At 40.6% G+C, this 17,421-nt stretch overlaps 1 protein-coding gene across 1 annotated transcript in view; it reads left to right on the top strand.

Moving 5' to 3' along the window:
- The first annotated feature begins 1,616 nt into the window (after positions 1–1,616).
- The window catches only part of LOC140065782 (uncharacterized), a 28,669-nt gene continuing 12,864 nt past the window's right edge, over positions 1,617–17,421 (top strand). Inside the window, exons 1-3 of the mRNA XM_072113356.1 lie at positions 1,617–1,686; positions 2,679–2,739; positions 8,260–8,341. Of these exons, the coding sequence (XP_071969457.1) occupies positions 2,686–2,739; positions 8,260–8,341 (136 nt within the window). The 5' untranslated portion in view covers positions 1,617–1,686; positions 2,679–2,685. The remainder of the gene's footprint in view (positions 1,687–2,678; positions 2,740–8,259; positions 8,342–17,421) is intronic.

The raw sequence follows: 17,421 nt of genomic DNA on the forward strand, positions 1-17,421 counted from the left end.
CTTTTCCTGGCTTTTTATATTTATGATCTACTAGCTGTAGCTCACGGCATTGCTGCCATAGTAAATAACTGCTCTTGGCTACAACAAAATAGAATGGGTTAACAAAAAATATTTTATATGCATCTATAGACTGTCTCTGACCATCTCTGTCGCCGAGTCTCATTGCAGTGACTGTCTGTCCCTGGCACTCTCATTCCAGTGACTGTCTCTGTCACTTTGTCTATGGGGAGATTTATCAGAAGTGTCCGAGAGCAGAACTGCTCAAGTTGCCCATGGCAACAAATCAAAGCTTAAGTTTCATTTTTCCACAGCTGTTTATAAATTTACAGCTGATCTCTGATTGGTTTCCATGGGCAACTGGAACAGTTTTACCTCAGACATTTTTAATAAATCCCCCCCCCCCCATTTCTGTATCCCTATCCATCTTACCTCACACATAAGCGTCTTATACTCATTGCCTATAGCAATGATGGCGAACCATTTAGAGCTTCAGTGCCCGAACTTCAACCAAAAGCCACGTATTTATTGCAAAGTGCCAGCACAGCAATTTAAGCAGTAATTTATTTCTCCTTGTTCATTGACAACTTTCAATTCTTCAGCCTCCTAAAGACACCAACCCAGTTGAAATGAGGAGGGCAAATTCATCTATTATTGTAGGAAGATTCTGCAGGCAGATTCTTTGAGTCCTGTCTGGTGAACTTCATTCTGGGGTGATGGCCTGGGTGCCCACAGAGAGGGCTCCGAGTGCCGCCTCCGGCACCCGTGCCATAGGTTTGCCACCACTGGCCTATAGTAACCGCTCAGAGCTCATATGAATGACCTGTGGCAGAACAGCAACCAACCACGGCTCAGCTTTCAACTGTCACAGCAGCAGCAGTCAATGGCTTCTGTATATGGTGGTTAATAAGTGGATTTTGTTCATTGTAAACACGACGGTACAGATTCCTTTAGCGGACACACAGACACACACACTCCGCTTTATATATTAGATCTGTAAGAAAAATGTGCAACTCAATTTGTTCAAAAGATAAAGTCAGAAATTCATAGCAAACTTGTAGGCAACAAATTAGCCCTTGAGCTTGGCTTAGAATTCCCTTTTAATGACCTGGCCATATTGTTATAAAATTAAATTTTCAGCCAGTTTTTTTTCTTGCATAATAAAAAGCTACACTAAGGATGCAACACCCAGTTTATAAGCCAAAGTTATGATACACATGCTTTAACATGCACCTGTGTGTCGGTTATATTAACAAGATAGAGCTTTCATCCCCAGAATGTAAGGTTTCTACTGCATAACAGCAAGCAGTGATATTGGAAACTGATACAGAAGTATATTGGAAAATGAGGATAAAATGTATATGCTCACAGCAGAAAACCTCTTTAAACTTTTTGGTCTACAGGGACTAACTTGAAACTTGGGTCTCCTCTGCAGAACATGCTGATCAATATTGTGTTCACAAAGTCATGAATCAAAGTAGAAGTATTGGGTTGAGTAACTTCAGACGTGTAATAACCAATTGGTGCGGGGGGAAGGATTTCAGTAACTTGTGGTCGAGAGAGTTTGTTTCTGAATGTTTTAAGAGAACTTGTGGCTACTCACTGACATGACTTCTGTACCAAGTACAGCACAGCACGAAGCGCTATAGGACTTTGTACCAAGGAAATAGGGGAACACAGGATACCAATGTGAGTATAGAGCTCTTCCAGTGCCCTGCTACCATTGACATTGATGTATAGACTGAGGTGTACATGAATTGTTCCAATCCTTAAACTTAAAGGGTTTTATTTACTGAACAGATATGCATTATTTTGCATCCTCGGCTCAAAAAGACTACTTAACTTCGACTATTACTGCGAGTGCAATTCCAGTCTAATGTTATTTGCACATGAACGTGTTCTGCCTGTGGAAATGGAACCGTGCCAGATGCCACTGATTGAGAACCGTGCACTGGAAGGGAGTCCTTGCATCATAGACAAATGTGGTGCAAAAAGACCCTGTATGGTGGACTATTACAGTGCGGGTACTTGGGATCTGACAGCACATGGGTCTGTTTCCATGGGCTAAGCACAGGGTGTGCAAGGTGCCTAAAGATAAATGATTCTATAACAGCACAACTTCTCTGCTATTGCTGCTTTTCTATATTGGTATTGCAGTTGAGATGCTAAGATACACACCTTCTGGATACATTACGACACTTGATATACTTTGATACCATGGCGCAGGAGACAACAATACACGGGACATCAATGTGCAGTATGAAACTTAGATACAATAGACTGTGTTATGCATGAACATCAAAAATTGCAGCACTTGGCTGCTTATACCTGGAGATGTACTGCCAACAACTGGGCATCTTTTGTTTGTTGGTTAAATGCAAACAAAACCTGAACCTGTCTGTATGGAGAATCACACCTGATAAACTTATCATTAGATATTATCACACAGCTCAGTATACCATACTACATATGCTAGGCTTTGCCTTCACAGTCAAATAAAACAGCCAGCAAACAACAGGTTAGACAATAGGCAAGTACAATATACTGTATACAAATATCTTTGCATATTTAGGTGGCATTCTGTTATTTTGGCCAAAAATTGTTCCTTTTACCGAACTCTAAGCACCAGCCTGTACGGTCTGTAAATATCCCCCAGTCACATTTTGCTCTTTCTTCCACAGAGTCACCATGTTCTTTGCTCATATAATCTTCATCCTCATTATAGCAGCAGGGACCTTGCCGGTAAGTCTTCATATACATTTTTTTGTCTTTGCTAGGAGGGGGCTGTTTTTTCTCTTTTTTTTAGAGGGGTTTGAAGATTAGTCAAGAATATACTTTCCATTTAATGTACAATCATTGTGGGGGTGTCAGATCCTCAGAATGAAAGTCTGACTATAAAACAGTGCAAAGGAAGAACAGCTTTATAAGACAATAAAAAGTAAGCTCATACAACCCATTCTATAAAAGTACAATATACAATATATTTGTCATGTAGATATAGATACACTTTATCATTTATGTGTGCTCACAGCTTTTGGAAATAGTTTTCATGTGGCAATGTGCCTGCTAAAAATGCCCCTACCTTCTCTTTCTCCTAAGTGCACTCCCATTAAGAAACTAGACACAAATGTCTCTTAATTCGAGAGGTTACTCCCTACTAAAGGATACAAGCTGGTGCATTGTTGTGATGTCAGTGGATTCTTCAGGAGGTGCTATAGTCATTTAGTGATAAATTGTACACTATATCCAGTAGTGGATTATAATACATAGGCGCTCACGGGATGAGATGATGAGAAAGTTCCATGATTCTTTGGTTTTGTGTTGATTACATTATGTGTTTCCCCCCTTCCTCTTTTCCCCCTATCCTTTCCCTGGAGGGGAAAAACGGCTGGAGAGAGCTGGAGTTGCCATTCTGAATTAAATGGAACCTAGTGACCTAATAGAACCTCTCCCTTCCTCATTCTTCCATACCCCTTCCTTTCCCTGCCCCTCTCTCCTGTGGGTCCCAGACCCAATGTTTGTATTGATGACCCTATGTTGAGGTCTTGTTCTCTTATAAAATTGGAAAAACTTTCAATAAATACAGTTGGAAAAAAAAAACATAGGCGGTTGGGGCGGTAGACCGGGTCTTTTCAGGGGGCCCATGGCCACCCAAACCACCAAATTTTGGATTGAGAAGTACCCTCAACCATGAAATCCTCATACATATATTCCTGCTCTCAGTACACATGTACTTAAGAGCCATTGAAACCACAGATTGAAAGCAGACAAAAGGGACACATTCTCCATTCTCCACAAAGCTTGATTCTAATACCATATGGTGGAAGTGAATTCTGGACTTGTAGGTGCTATAATATTAATACAGCCCAGAGCCCATGGCTGTCTTAATCTTCCCCGACTATATTGTACACTGTATCCTATATTTTATTGCTGTACGATGTCCCTTTATTTTATATATTATCAAGCTGCCAGTGGTAGCTCTTGGTTTTAAATAGCTGGAGACATGATTGTGAGTTTTTGGTCCATGTCATGTACAGATGGCTTCAGTTTTATCTATTATAAAATAGTAATAAAATGGTCTGGACAATTAAGCAATATTGACATTGGAACTCCATCATAGTGATGAATGATCCAAGGAGTCACTTCTTCATCAAAGTTATCATGATAACTATTTGGTGCTGCTGTTCTATCAGGAAGTAGGGACTCCTTGGCAATGATCACAGGTGTAAAGGTGGTGGCACACATCAGCGCTTTGAACCCATTTTTAGTCCGTCTTTAAGCAGTCCGTTAAAAGCTGCATCCGTTTTTTACAGTTTTTGTCCGTTTTTCCCAATTAAAAACGGATGCATTTTCAACAAAATTCTTAAAAAAGGGTTCAAACCGCCACATGTGCCACCTTCCTTACTAGCAGTGGTGTTGAGCCAAACCCGGACTGAAGTACTTGTTCGGGCCTGAACTAGCATAGTTTGGTAGGGACCCAAGCTTTGCGACACGGAGCCACTCCACACTATCTGTTACAAATATTACAAAATATACAGTTACGATAATAGTAATAGTAATAGCTGCGCAGCAATACCAAACCCAGCCTGATGACGGACGTGACAGTATATTAGTAGAGGTAGCACTAGGCTTGCTGTGCAGTATCCTGGAGCATGCCATCCTCTGTGGGTGTGTTAGTGCTTTTAATATGTTAAATGGAAAATGTGACCACTATTTTTTGTGTATTAACTTAGCTCTATAGAAACCACAACACACTTTCAAGGCTTAGAGGGGCTTCTGATGCAGAGTGATTCTGATCATTGATGTAAACCCGCCCTTGGGCTCAGTCATTTCAAGATACAAGTATTTAAGATGGGGGGAAACTTCTGATTGTTGCTCATGTAGCAAATGTATATCTTTATAATATTGTAATAAAACCTTTTTAGTTTAAATAAGACCTAGACTTTTGATACTGGGTCACATTTACTAAGAGCAGTGCAGTCCGTACTGGTTGCAGTGTGCCTGTGTATAGTGCAGAGGGCTCTTCGTGAAACTGGTGCCCTCTGCAATGCCATAACAGAGAGCACCACTTTTTTTTTTTGGTGCACCTTCAACAGAATTCTGTCAGACTGTACATGATGAATCTGGTGCACGGTCTGACTGAGTTCTGGAACCCCTCCTTCAGTGCAGAAACTTTGTTGCAGGAAGAATAGTGCAGCCGCGCCATTGAAGCTGCTCCGTACTATTCTTTACGGTGAAACTGCGAATGGCTCATTAAATCAGTTTTGGTTCCTTAGATGTTACAATGTTAGTGTTATCGGAAACCTCCGATAACGCTAACTAACACCGTTGCGCTATACACTACAAGCGTATTCATGAGGGTCGGGATTGGGGACGGGATTAGGGGCAGTGACTGCCGCATGATGCGCAGCAGTCATCGCCGGCCTATAGAGAGGGCGGGGTGGTCCAGGGAAGAGGTGGATACGCCGAACCGTTTTAAGAGTGGTCCGGTGTTTGTAGTGTACAGTGCATACTAAAGCTATCATTGTAACAGTGTTTTACCCTTGGAGCTTCTTACTTTAGTAAGCAGCTTCTAGTGCCGTTTTTCAGGGTGACACATCCTCCATAAGGTACATATAGATATTATATAAAAAAAATGGTCATGTTTAGATACATGTACTCATTTACTGAAACCTGAATATCCCTTTAAAAATGTTTTTAACATTTTGCCATTTTTTTCACATATAACAGAAATTCATATTCTTTGCAAAACATGACATTAAAGCGAGACTGTGGTCTTACTCTTTTCTTTGAATGTCAGTCTGGGAATTTTACAATGTGTTTTTATCATGTTAAATGTCAGTCTGATGAAGCTGAATGACGCTGTGGTCTGTCATTGGCTTCTTTGACTATGGTGAAACCTTCCACCAGGGCTGAGGGTTATGTACATTAAAGGACTCTTCAGGCTGCTTTCTGGTGACTGTGGTTTCTAGAGTGACACATGTTCTTGAGTTTGTCCTTCTGAGGGAAGAAATAATGATTGAACTCAAAAGCTGCACAAAAGTTAATGAGATAAGTGATATTCCAGAAAGTGTAAGCTCCTGCAGCTGCCGCCTCACTTATTTCCCCCAGCATTATGTAAAGCACTTCTTTACTAGTTATCGCCATGTGCACAACCGGGCCGCATACAGGGGAAAGTTTATGGCCTGTTTTGGCTGTGTGACGATAAGGGGCTTCTCAGTAGGAAAAAGCAAAGGCAACACCACAGATTGTGGCACGAATAGGATCTGCTCTACAATTGTGGCGCAGTCGTCCCGCTAGGTCATAGTGCAGTGAGATATATAGGGTTTGTGAGCTAGCTGCCATTTTTGCAGCTAGCACACGGCCCTCGTTTATGATCGTGTGCATGCAGCAAATTGTTTTTGTAAGGTGACATTGACAACTGAATTTCCATATATTTTATAGCATTATTTATCAGATTGAGAGCAATGCGTCCATGTAAAGGGATTTGTACTGGGGTTTTCCTGTTTGTGCTGTTTATGTCCAGTCTTGATGATAGTGTACTGGAAATGTGATTGCTATCCGTGTTTACTGTAAGCAGCTCTGGTCTCCACATCTCATTCATTCCTGAAGCTAAGACCGGTATACTGGTTACTTGTAACATTTCTGATATGATCAATCTGAGCTCAAAAAGGGAGTTGAGAATGAATGTACACATGTACCTGCATAGCAAGGCTGCTGACACAAGTCCAAAGTCATTGCTGGTCATGTATATTCCTGGGTCTGAACATTGTGGCTCTGCAGTACGTACCCCAGCAGAGTATCTATAATGTCATAACTTTTTGCATTCATTTTGACCATACTATCTTACATGACATAGAGGAGTAAAATTGCAAAATTGAAGAATTCAAGCATTTATCAAACTAAATCCAACATACAGAATGCATTGAAATCTTTATGAAAAATAAGCGGTGAGAGTACACCCAAGACAGCAAATCAGTTTACTTACACAATATGACAATGTTACACAACTCTCTAAAGTCTAAACTGATCTGACACACTAACCTATATAACAATTTGACAAGAAAATGAACAACTTAAATTGCAGTCACAGCAGAAAAGCTGTATATGTGCCGAGAACCGAGCAGCAAGAGAAGTGGCTCTATAATTGTATACAATGTCATTCACATTCAACAGGCATATCAATTCTTTAGGGATAAGGCCTGATCATACAGCAGGGTTTTGGTCAGTATTCTGTATTGGGAGCCAAAAACAGATCTGGGTCAAGAATACAGCAAATCTTTTCCTAATATGGTCTCCACTCCTGATTTTAAAACACTGCTGGAAAATATTGACCAAATTGGTAATGTTTTAATATGTCCTAGGGATTATATTGACTCATCTGTAATATTGTGTCCATGTGCTATACATTGATTCCCTGATAGTATCTGGACAAATTATTTTTTTGGGCTCATATACACGGCAGGTGTTTACACAGCCTCATGTTCAGAACAGGACCTATTCCTGCCCATGTTTCCATCTCGGGAAGTTACAATACAGTTGCAATTCCAGTGATGAGTCATTTGTCACTTGACCAAAACCATCTCAGAATACTTAGGATGGTTTGGGACTATACAGGTAGTCCTTGATTTAAGGACACCCGACTTACATAGGAACCTCTGGATGCTGATAATTTACTGTAACTTCGCCCCAAGTTGTAATCAGCTATACGACTTAACAAATGTGTCTGCAATTAAGCTTCATTGTTAATACTTGTGCCCATGACATCCCAAAATGTTAAAACCCAATTGTCACAGGGATAAAAAAAAATTTGGTCCGGAGTTACAATTATAAAATAAACCTGTTCTGACTTCCATATAAAATCAACTTAAGAACAAACCTACACAGCCTATCTTGTATGTAACCCGGGGACTGCCTGTACAAAGCTTGATTGCTTTGTTGACTATAGTACTGTATACACAATAGGTAATAGGTGTAGCTCTTTTGTAAACTCCATGTGGCTGGATATCTTTAGCTCTCAAAATCTCACCCCCAATCATCCAAGTAATACCTACATAACTTAGTCTTCCTTACCAAAATAGCAAATCTAGTAGAATCGGGGACCTTGCAGTAGAAGACAAATCTATAGATTACAACTCAATGTGAAAATAAAAACAAAAATTACCTTTACAAATGACATATAAACAAATTCCCCTTGAATATTTTGCTTATCACTAGAACATTGTTATGACTGCTTATCACTAGAACATTGTTTTATTTTAGGGAGCCACTGGTCAACTGAGATGCAGAGGAAAACAAAACTACAACAAGGAGGAGAATGACTGCTGTTTCACATGTCCCAAAGGTCAGTCTTAAACGGAATCTGTCACCAGATTTTACCCCATTAAACTACTAGTCCCTTCAGGTAGGGTATGTTCTTACTAAAATTCCCATTTTATGTGATATCTCCCCCTTTGGCCTATAAAAATATAATTCAATGTAAATGAGCAGAGAAGAGTCATATTTTACCTGAGATGCGTAAGTTTAGAGGCTGGAGTGTCACTTCAGATGTCCCTCTTTATATAGTTGTAGTACTGAGAAACATGCCTTTGGTGTCATATTAAAGATAATAATCCCATAATTCACACAGCATCTGGCTTGTGGATCTGAACCAAAGATGCAGAGAGTTTCTAGGCATGGCAGTTTCTCACTCATGCAGACACACACACGGATACAGGAATGCACACGTACATGCAGACACATGCATACAGACATGTACATGTACACATACATACATACATACAGTGGGTACGGAAAGTATTCAGACCCCTTTACATTTTTCACGCTGTTTCAATGCAGCCAGTTGGTAAGATCAAAATAGATTTTTTTTTGCTTATTAATGTACACTCTGCACCCAATCTTGACAGAAAAAAATAAGAAATGTAGATATTAATTGGTAATTTATTAATCAATTGAAATATCACACGGTCATAAATATTCTGCCTCTTTGCTCAGTATTGAGTAAAAGCACCTTTTAAGCTAGAACAGCCATGAGTCGTCTTGGGAATCATGCAACAAGTTTTTCACACCTGGATTTGGGGCTCCTCTGCCATTCTTCCTTGCCTATCCTTTTGTAACCTTAGCCAGATTTATGCCTTGCCACAATTCTTTCTCTGAGCTCCTTTGGCAGTTCCTTAGACCTCATAATTCGTGTATGCTATGACATGCACTGTCAGTTCTTATACAGACAGGTGTGTGCAGTTCATAATCAAGACCAGTTTTATTAAACACAGATGGACTCCAATGGAGGAGTAGAACCATCTCAAGGAAGATCAGAAGGAAATGGACTTCATGTGAGTTAAATGTGAGTATCAAAGCAAAGGGTCTGACCATGTGATATTTCAGTTTTTCTTATTTAATAAATTAGCAAAGATATCTACATTTCAGTTTTTTTCTGTCAAGATGGAGTGGAAAGTAGAGCAAAAAAAGTTTTTGTTTTTTTTTATCTTAACAATTGGCTGCAATGAAACAAGGAGTTAAAAAATTTAAAGGGGTCTGAATGCTTTCAATACCCACTATACATACAGACACTTGTATACAATTTTGAACTCTATGTATTTAATAAAGGCTATATACTGTGCATTTATTTATTCACACATAAACATTTCTCAGATGTAACGTCTAGCAGTGAAGTCTGTTAAGCCTGCAGTCTCGTAAATGGATTTATAGAGGCAGAGGGGCACATACAGAGCACTGATCCCTCTTCTTGACTGAAGCTGTGTGTATGTGTGTAGGAATAAAGTTTCCATGCACCAATGCAATCACAGTCCCTTCCCTCTACCACAGTGATGGCGAACCTTTTAGAGACCGAGTGCCCAAGCTACAACTAAAATCCACTTATTTACTGTGAAGTGCCAATGTGGAATTTTAAGCAGTAACTTATTTCCTACTAGTTCTTCCACATATTTCAATCGTATCAGCCCCTAAGGCCACCAATACAGTTGAAAGAAGGGGGAAAATTCAGACTCTCATTGTAATTTTTTTCCAGAGAAAGAATGAAGGGTCCAGCAGGATGACCTCCAAAGATAATGCAGCCCCTTCCACACCTTCTTACTTTCGTCGCAGTTCCAAAGAGCCAATGGAGTGTTTCTTTAAAATAGTGCTGAGAGCAGCATCTCTTAATTTTCCTGGGACTACAGGAAGATTTGATGGATTTGTTCCTGTCTGGTGAACTCTGTCCTGGGGTGAGAACCTGAGTGCCCACAGAAATGGCGCTGAGTGCCGCCTCTGGCACCCGTGCCATAGGTTCGCCACCACTGCTCTACCATGTGCCATTTCCAATACACACACTTTTTAATAATAATAATAATCTTTATTTATATAGCGCCATCAAATTCCGTAGCGTTTTACAGATTCTGGGGAACATACAAATAAAATAAGACATTACAGAGTAACAACAGTCATGGGAAACAATAGGAGTCAGGGCCCTGCTCACAAGAGCTTACAGTCTATGAGGATGAGGGGGTGACACAAAAAGTATAAGAACTTGTATAATGGTCCAGCCATTTTTATCGGGGAATGGAATAAAAATAATGTAATAAATAAAAATGCTGCTGCTTCAAACAGCCATCAGCCGCATATTATATACAAAGCCTAAGGTCAGTTGGACTGCAGAGAAGCATTTTCTGGATAACAGACAGGGAGTACCCAGAATTGGTTAATAGAGTTATAGTTGAATGCAGTTAGCAAATGTGATAGGACTGCCTAAATAAGTGAGTTTTAAGAGAACATTTGAAGCTTTGGGGATTGAGTATTAGTCTGATAGACCAGGGTAGGGCATTCCAGAGAATTGGTGCAGCTCTGGAGAAGTCCTGTAGACGTGCGTGGGAAGTTCGAATCAAGGAAAAGAATAATCTAAGATCACTAGCAGTTTGAAGAGCACGGTTTGGACGATAGACTGAGATAAGAGAGATGGTAGGGAGGTGCAGCATCATGCAGAGCTTTGTGGATGAGGGTTATTAACTTAAACTGTATTCGTACGGAGACGGGCAACCAGTGCAGTGACTGGAATAGACTGGAGGCATCCGTGTAGTGTTTGGTCGGAAATACAAGCCTGGCTGCGGCATGGACAATAGATTGTAGAGGAGAGAGTTTAGTAAGTGGAAAATCGATTAGTAGGAAGTTGAAGTAGTCTAGAAAAGAGTGAATCAGAGCGACAAAGTGTTTTAGAGATTTCAATTGTAAAAACGGCCTTATTAGAGAAAATTTTTTAAGTGCATCCTGCAAGAGCAAGCAACAGGTTGAATATACGGTGCTAAGGAGAGGTCAGAGTTCAGCACAACCCAAAGACAGCATGCCTGCTGCCTCTGGGTTAGGTCAGTTAGTAGATGATGGAAAGACAAGAAGTTCCGTTTTCAAAAGATTCATTTTCAAGAAGAGAGAGGCCATGATTTTAGTGATGGCAGGAGACAGTCACTGGTGTTCTGCAGTAAGGCAGGGGTGATGTTACGTGCAGAAGTATACAGCTGGGTAACCTCAGCATAAAGATTATACTGACAACCATATCTGCTGATGGTTTGTCCAATGGGGGCAGTATAGAGGGAGAAGAGTAGAGGACCTAGGACTGAGCCCTGAGGAACCCCGACACTGAGATGAAGATGAGAAGAGAAAGATCCAGAAAAGGAGACACTGAAAGTGCGGTCAGAGAGATTGAAAGAAAACCAAGAGAGTGCAGTGTCCTTCAGGCTAATGGAGCGAATCATCCTGAGGAGGAGCTGGTGGTCCACAAAATTAAAACACTGCCGAGAGATCCAGAAGGATGAGGAGAGAATAGTGCCCTTTGGATTTTGCAGTGAGGAGATCATTGGAGACTTTAGAAAGAGCAGTTACAGTGGAATACATAGAGTGGAAACCAGATTGTAGGGGTTCAAGGAGGGAGTTAGCTGAGAGATAGCGGGTTAGTCAAGAATAAACCTGGGGTTCTAGGAGTTTGGAGATCAAAGGGAGATTAGAGACTGGTTGGTAGTTAGCAGCACAGGATGGGTCTAGGGAAGCTTTCTTTAGTAATGGAGTTACAACTGCATGCTTGAAGGAAGAGGGATAGACACCAGAAGAGAGAGAGGTTGAAGATTTTAGTAAGGTGAGAAGTGACCACTCAGGAAAGATACTGTATAAAATGTGAGGGGATGGGGTAACTAGTGCAGGTAGTGGGCCGGGCAGAGGAGAGGATCCTGGACACTTCTTCCTCTGTTACTACCTGAAAGGAAGAGAGCGAACAGTAGCAGAGGGAAATGGATTAATGGAGTTGGTGGATTGGGATAAGCTTTCCTGTCAAATATACTTAATTTTATCTTTAAAGTAGGTGGCCAGGTCTTCAGCCCCAAGGTCTGTGACAGGTGGCTGCACTTTTGCCATTAGTAAGGAATGAAGAATATCGAAGAGCCTTTTAGGATTGTTAGAGAGAGTGGATATTAGATTAGTGAAATAAACCTGTTTGGCGAGATTTGGGGGTGGTATTATAAGTTCTAAGCAAGATTTTGAAGTGCAGAAAGTCTGCAGATGTGCGTAATTTTCTCCACAGACGTTCGGCACTCCTGGAGCACTGCCGAAGGAAACGGGTTTGGGGTGTGTGCCAAGGTTGCTGACGACTGTGTTGAAATGTTCGGACTTCATCCAGGGCACTTTTAAGGTTGGGATTATAATGGTTAGTAACTAGGTTAGGACAGGAACATACATGAACTTAAGACTCGAATTGACAACACAGAGTCAAGAGTAGAGGTGGTGGAGAATAAAATTGAGGTGTTAACCGCAAAAATTAAAAAAATGGAAAAGTCTGAACAGGGCCTAAAAGAGAAGGTGCTAGACCTTGAAAATCGCTCAAGAAGAAATAACTTACGCATAGTGGGATTCCCGGAAGGAACAGAAGGGAGTATTATGGCCAAATTTGTTTCAGACTGGATTGAATCCACCTTTCCAGAGGGGGTACGCACAAAAATGTTTATGGTTGACAGGGCACATCGTATTCCAGCAAGACCCCCACCCACAGGAAGCAGGCCCAGGAATATTTTGGTGAGATTACTATCCCCAAGAGATAGGGACAATATACTGAAAAGCATAAGATCCTCACCCCCACTACAATATAACAACAACCCAATCATGATTTTTCCAGATTACCCGCAAGATATCCAAAAAAAAAAGAATGAGTTATGTAGGGATAAAAAAAAGACTACGAGAAAAAGGGATTGTATATTCACTAATGTACCCGGCAAAATTAAAAATTATGTATGAGGATAAGTCTAATTTTTTTGAAAACGCTGAAGAAGCAAATGAGTGGATAGAGAGAGTTTTGAAGACATAAATTCATTGATTTGGTATCCTTACTCCGGTGCGGAATATGCTCCGGGAAGAGTCTAGGGATGTTCAACCCTGGACAAAGGTATGGGAGGTTCGGGGGTGGGGAGGGAGGGATTAAGTGGTTGTCGAGGAAAACGTACTTCAGGAAACATTGGGTAGGAATAATGTACACTACTCTTGACAATGGTTAAAATTATATCTTGGAATGTGAGAGGGCTAAATGATAAATTAAAAAGAAAGGCAATTTTCGATCTATGTGGGTCATACTGTCCGGAGGTAATATGTTTCCAGGAAACACACCTTGTGTCGGATACTTGTAAAGCTCTAAGCAAGGCTTGGATAAGCCGATATTATAATTCTACCTTCTCCTCGTATGCTCGCGGAGTGAGCATTTTGATCCATAGAAAGGTGTGTTTCCAGGAATTAGAGATAAAAATAGACCCTCAGGGCAGATATATTATACTTCATGCCATACTAAACGGGATAAGATTAGTGCTGGTAGGCCTATACCTCCCACCAACAGCTTGTCTGGAAGTTCTAGTTAGCATAGCAAAAAAAGTCGAAAAATTTGATAACGCCCCCATCTTTTGGATGGGAGATTTTAATCATGTATACAACGAGGGACTAGATAGAAATAATCGACCTCCCACTCAGACAATCTCGGTATTTGGCAGGTTGATGACGGAGCTGGGCCTTAGAGATATCTGGAGAGAACTAAACCCGAATAGAAGAGCTTATACATGCCACTCTAAGTCATCTAATTCTTTATCTAGAATTGACCTTGTGTTAGTAAATGACACAGGGTATGAGCTAGTGGAAAAAATAGATATGGGAGCTAGAGGTCTGTCCGACCATCTACCAGTGTGGTTCTCGGTGAGGGAAAATGGGGTGACTGGTTTGGTTTTTTACAAAATTAAACCTTTCTGGTTTGACTTGGTAAAAGATGATAAAGAGATCCTCAGGAACATTCATCTGTTTCTGGACATGAATATAGGATCCCAGGACATTGACATTGTCTGGGATGCCCTGAAAGCAAACCTGAGAGGACTTGTGAAATGCCAAATCAGCCGCTTCAAAAAAAAGAAACAAAAGAGGTTGGAAGAGCTCCAAGAAAAAACCATTGCCCTGGAAAGGGAATTTATTAATTATCCCACAGATGGGAATAAAAAGCTCTGGTTGGAGGCCCAGCAATGCCTAGAAAGATATTGCACAGAAAAAGCGGTTAGGGACAAAACAATACAAAGTCAAAAATTGATTTTGGGACAATATACTTCAACAAAAAGATTAGCTAATCTAGTTAAAAGACAAGATGAGAACAACACTATTAGAATAATTAGAGGAAAACAGGGCACACTAGCCACAACCCAGGAAGAAATCAGGGAAGAATTTAAACAATATTTTGAATTACTCTACACCTCAGAGAGGGTAACAAACTTAGAGGAGATCAAGGATTCCCTGACAGGGATTGGGATCCCTCAACTGTCCCATGACGAGGCACATTCATTAGATCAACCGATACTGTTGGAAGAGCTATCAGACGCCCTTAGAAAGATGCCAAAGGGTAAAGCGGTGGGAACAGATGGGATACCGCCGGAAGTGTTATCCCATTATGCCGAAATATTGCTGCCTCTATTGTTGAGGGTTTATAATCATTCACTCACTAAGGGCCAATTACCTGACTCTATGAGGGAAGCGATTATTATTTTAATCCACAAGAAGGAAAAAGACCCACTGGACCTAGACGCCTACAGACCGATCTCCCTGCTGAACACCGACTATAAATTGTTAGCAAAAATCTTAGCAACAAGGCTACTGAAAGTAGTCAGGACAGTAGTTCATGACGATCAGTCGGGGTTCATGCCGGGGAGGTCGGTCCGGAACAACATTTTACGTCTATGGTGGAGCATACAAACACCAAGTGACGCAGAAGGGGAACGGATGGTGGTCGCACTCGACGCGGTCAAAGCTTTTGACCGGGTCGAGTGGGACTTCATCTGGTGCACCCTGGAAAGAATGGGCTTTGGACCCCAGTTTATTAACTGGGTGAAAATCCTCTACAAGGGGGTATCGGCAAGAGTAAGTGTTAACGGGCGGGCCTCCGCACCATGGCAGCTATATCGGGGCACAAGACAAGGATGCCCCCTTTCCCCACTACTATTTGCATTGGCCTTAGAGCCGTTGGCATGTGCTATAAGATCATCCAACCAGATAAAAGGATTTAAGTGGGGGGATAGAGAGTCCAAGGTTCAGCTATACGCGGACGATATGTTGATATATCTTGATAACGGTAGGGAAGGTATAAAAGAAATTATCACTCTAATAAAAAAACATGGCAATCTATCAGGCATATGTATTAACTGGAGCAAGTCCGCATGCCTCCCTCTAGAATCATTTGGCCCCCTAGGGGAAACAATAGACCAACTCCCTGTAGTCGAGAGTATGAAGTATCTGGGGATAATTGTAAGTAAAAATCTAAATGACTATATCTCTCTTAATATCAACCCCCTGATTCGTAAAATAAGACAGAAAGTAGCAGTATGGAGGAAAATGAATTTACCTATGGCAGCTAGATTAGTTTTATTCAAGATGATTATTCTACCACAAATTCTCTTTAAGTTTCAAAATAGCCCAGTAGTTATACCAAACAAATTTAGTAAAATAATTAATGCACTATTAAGGGAACTTTTATGGGATGGGAACAGACCATGTATAGGTTTAGGAAAATTATATTCACAAACAGATAAAGGAGGACTTGCGATCCCGGATCTATCATCCTACTTCATTGCAGCACAGTGGCAAAATTTACTAGATCACGATATATATATGATAAAACACATACTAGCGGGAAATTACAAAATTTTAGGGGTCTATGACATTTGGTCACTATTAGAATCAGGGGTTTTTTTGAATAAAGAATTGAAAACACCGTTCCCTATGTTAAGGCTAACACAATGGATATGGGAAAGGACTAAGGATAAAATGCACTACAAGGGTTATATGGACACAACACCCTTATGGGGATTCACAAATAAAAATTTAAGATTAGAAGAGTATTCTAAGTTTTGGATAGGGAAAGGGGTATGGTTCCATAGTCAAATATTGAAGCAAGGACTATTAAAATCTTTTGAGGATCTGGCTGTAGAGTTCAACCTGCATACAAGAGATTGGTACCCTTATATGCAACTTAAGAATGCTTACAAAGAGTTTGCTAAGAGGGAAAAATTTACCCTGGAAGATCACCCATTAAAGCCATTTATAAACCACGAAGTAGCTAGAAAGGGTTTAATGGCACGTGTATACAAGCTACTTACTGAAAATCGTTCGCTGCCTCCGGCTAAAGAGAGATATATACAATGGAAGAAAGAGATCCCCGAATTATCTAAGGAAACATGGGTAGATGCTCTGGCAATGGTAAAAAGCAGCACTAAAAACATGTCACATATAATTTCCCAGATATTTATAATATATGGTGTCCACTACACGCCAAAACGGCTGAATCAATTTAAGAAAAGCAAAGAGGAAAAGTGCCCAAAATGTAATTTGTTTGATGCAGACCTGGTACATATGCTCTGGCGATGCCCGAAGCTTCATATATACTGGGTTAAAGTCATAAGTAGATTAGAGACAACATTTAACTGCAATATCCCAATAAAAGAAAGTGTCTGCATCTTAGGATCAAAAATGGGTGTGAAAGGTTCAGTGGGGGCGGTGATGCATGTAATGAAGGGCTTATTACTGGCAAGGAAAGCAATCCTATTCAAATGGAAAAGTAAAGCAGCTCCGAGTCTGCAGGAGTGGGAAGGCAGAATGGACCTACTCTTATACGCAGAACAACAGGAGGGAATAAGAAAAAATATAGAGGCCGAAAAAATAAGGAAATGTTGGTTTGAAATACCAAGCCCAGAATAGAATAAAGTAGAAATAAAGCCCACATCACAAGACATGGTAAATTAGGGGATTAATAATATCCCAACTATTGACCCCAATGTTTCCCAATTGTATATGTTCTTTATAGGCAACGTATCGACAACCACTCGGGGAGGGTTGGGGTGGGTATTTATAAGGAATAAAATGTTAAATTATATATGACTG

The sequence above is a fragment of the Engystomops pustulosus genome, chromosome 6 (assembly GCF_040894005.1).
Source record: "Engystomops pustulosus chromosome 6, aEngPut4.maternal, whole genome shotgun sequence".
Taxonomy (NCBI): domain Eukaryota; kingdom Metazoa; phylum Chordata; class Amphibia; order Anura; family Leptodactylidae; genus Engystomops; species Engystomops pustulosus.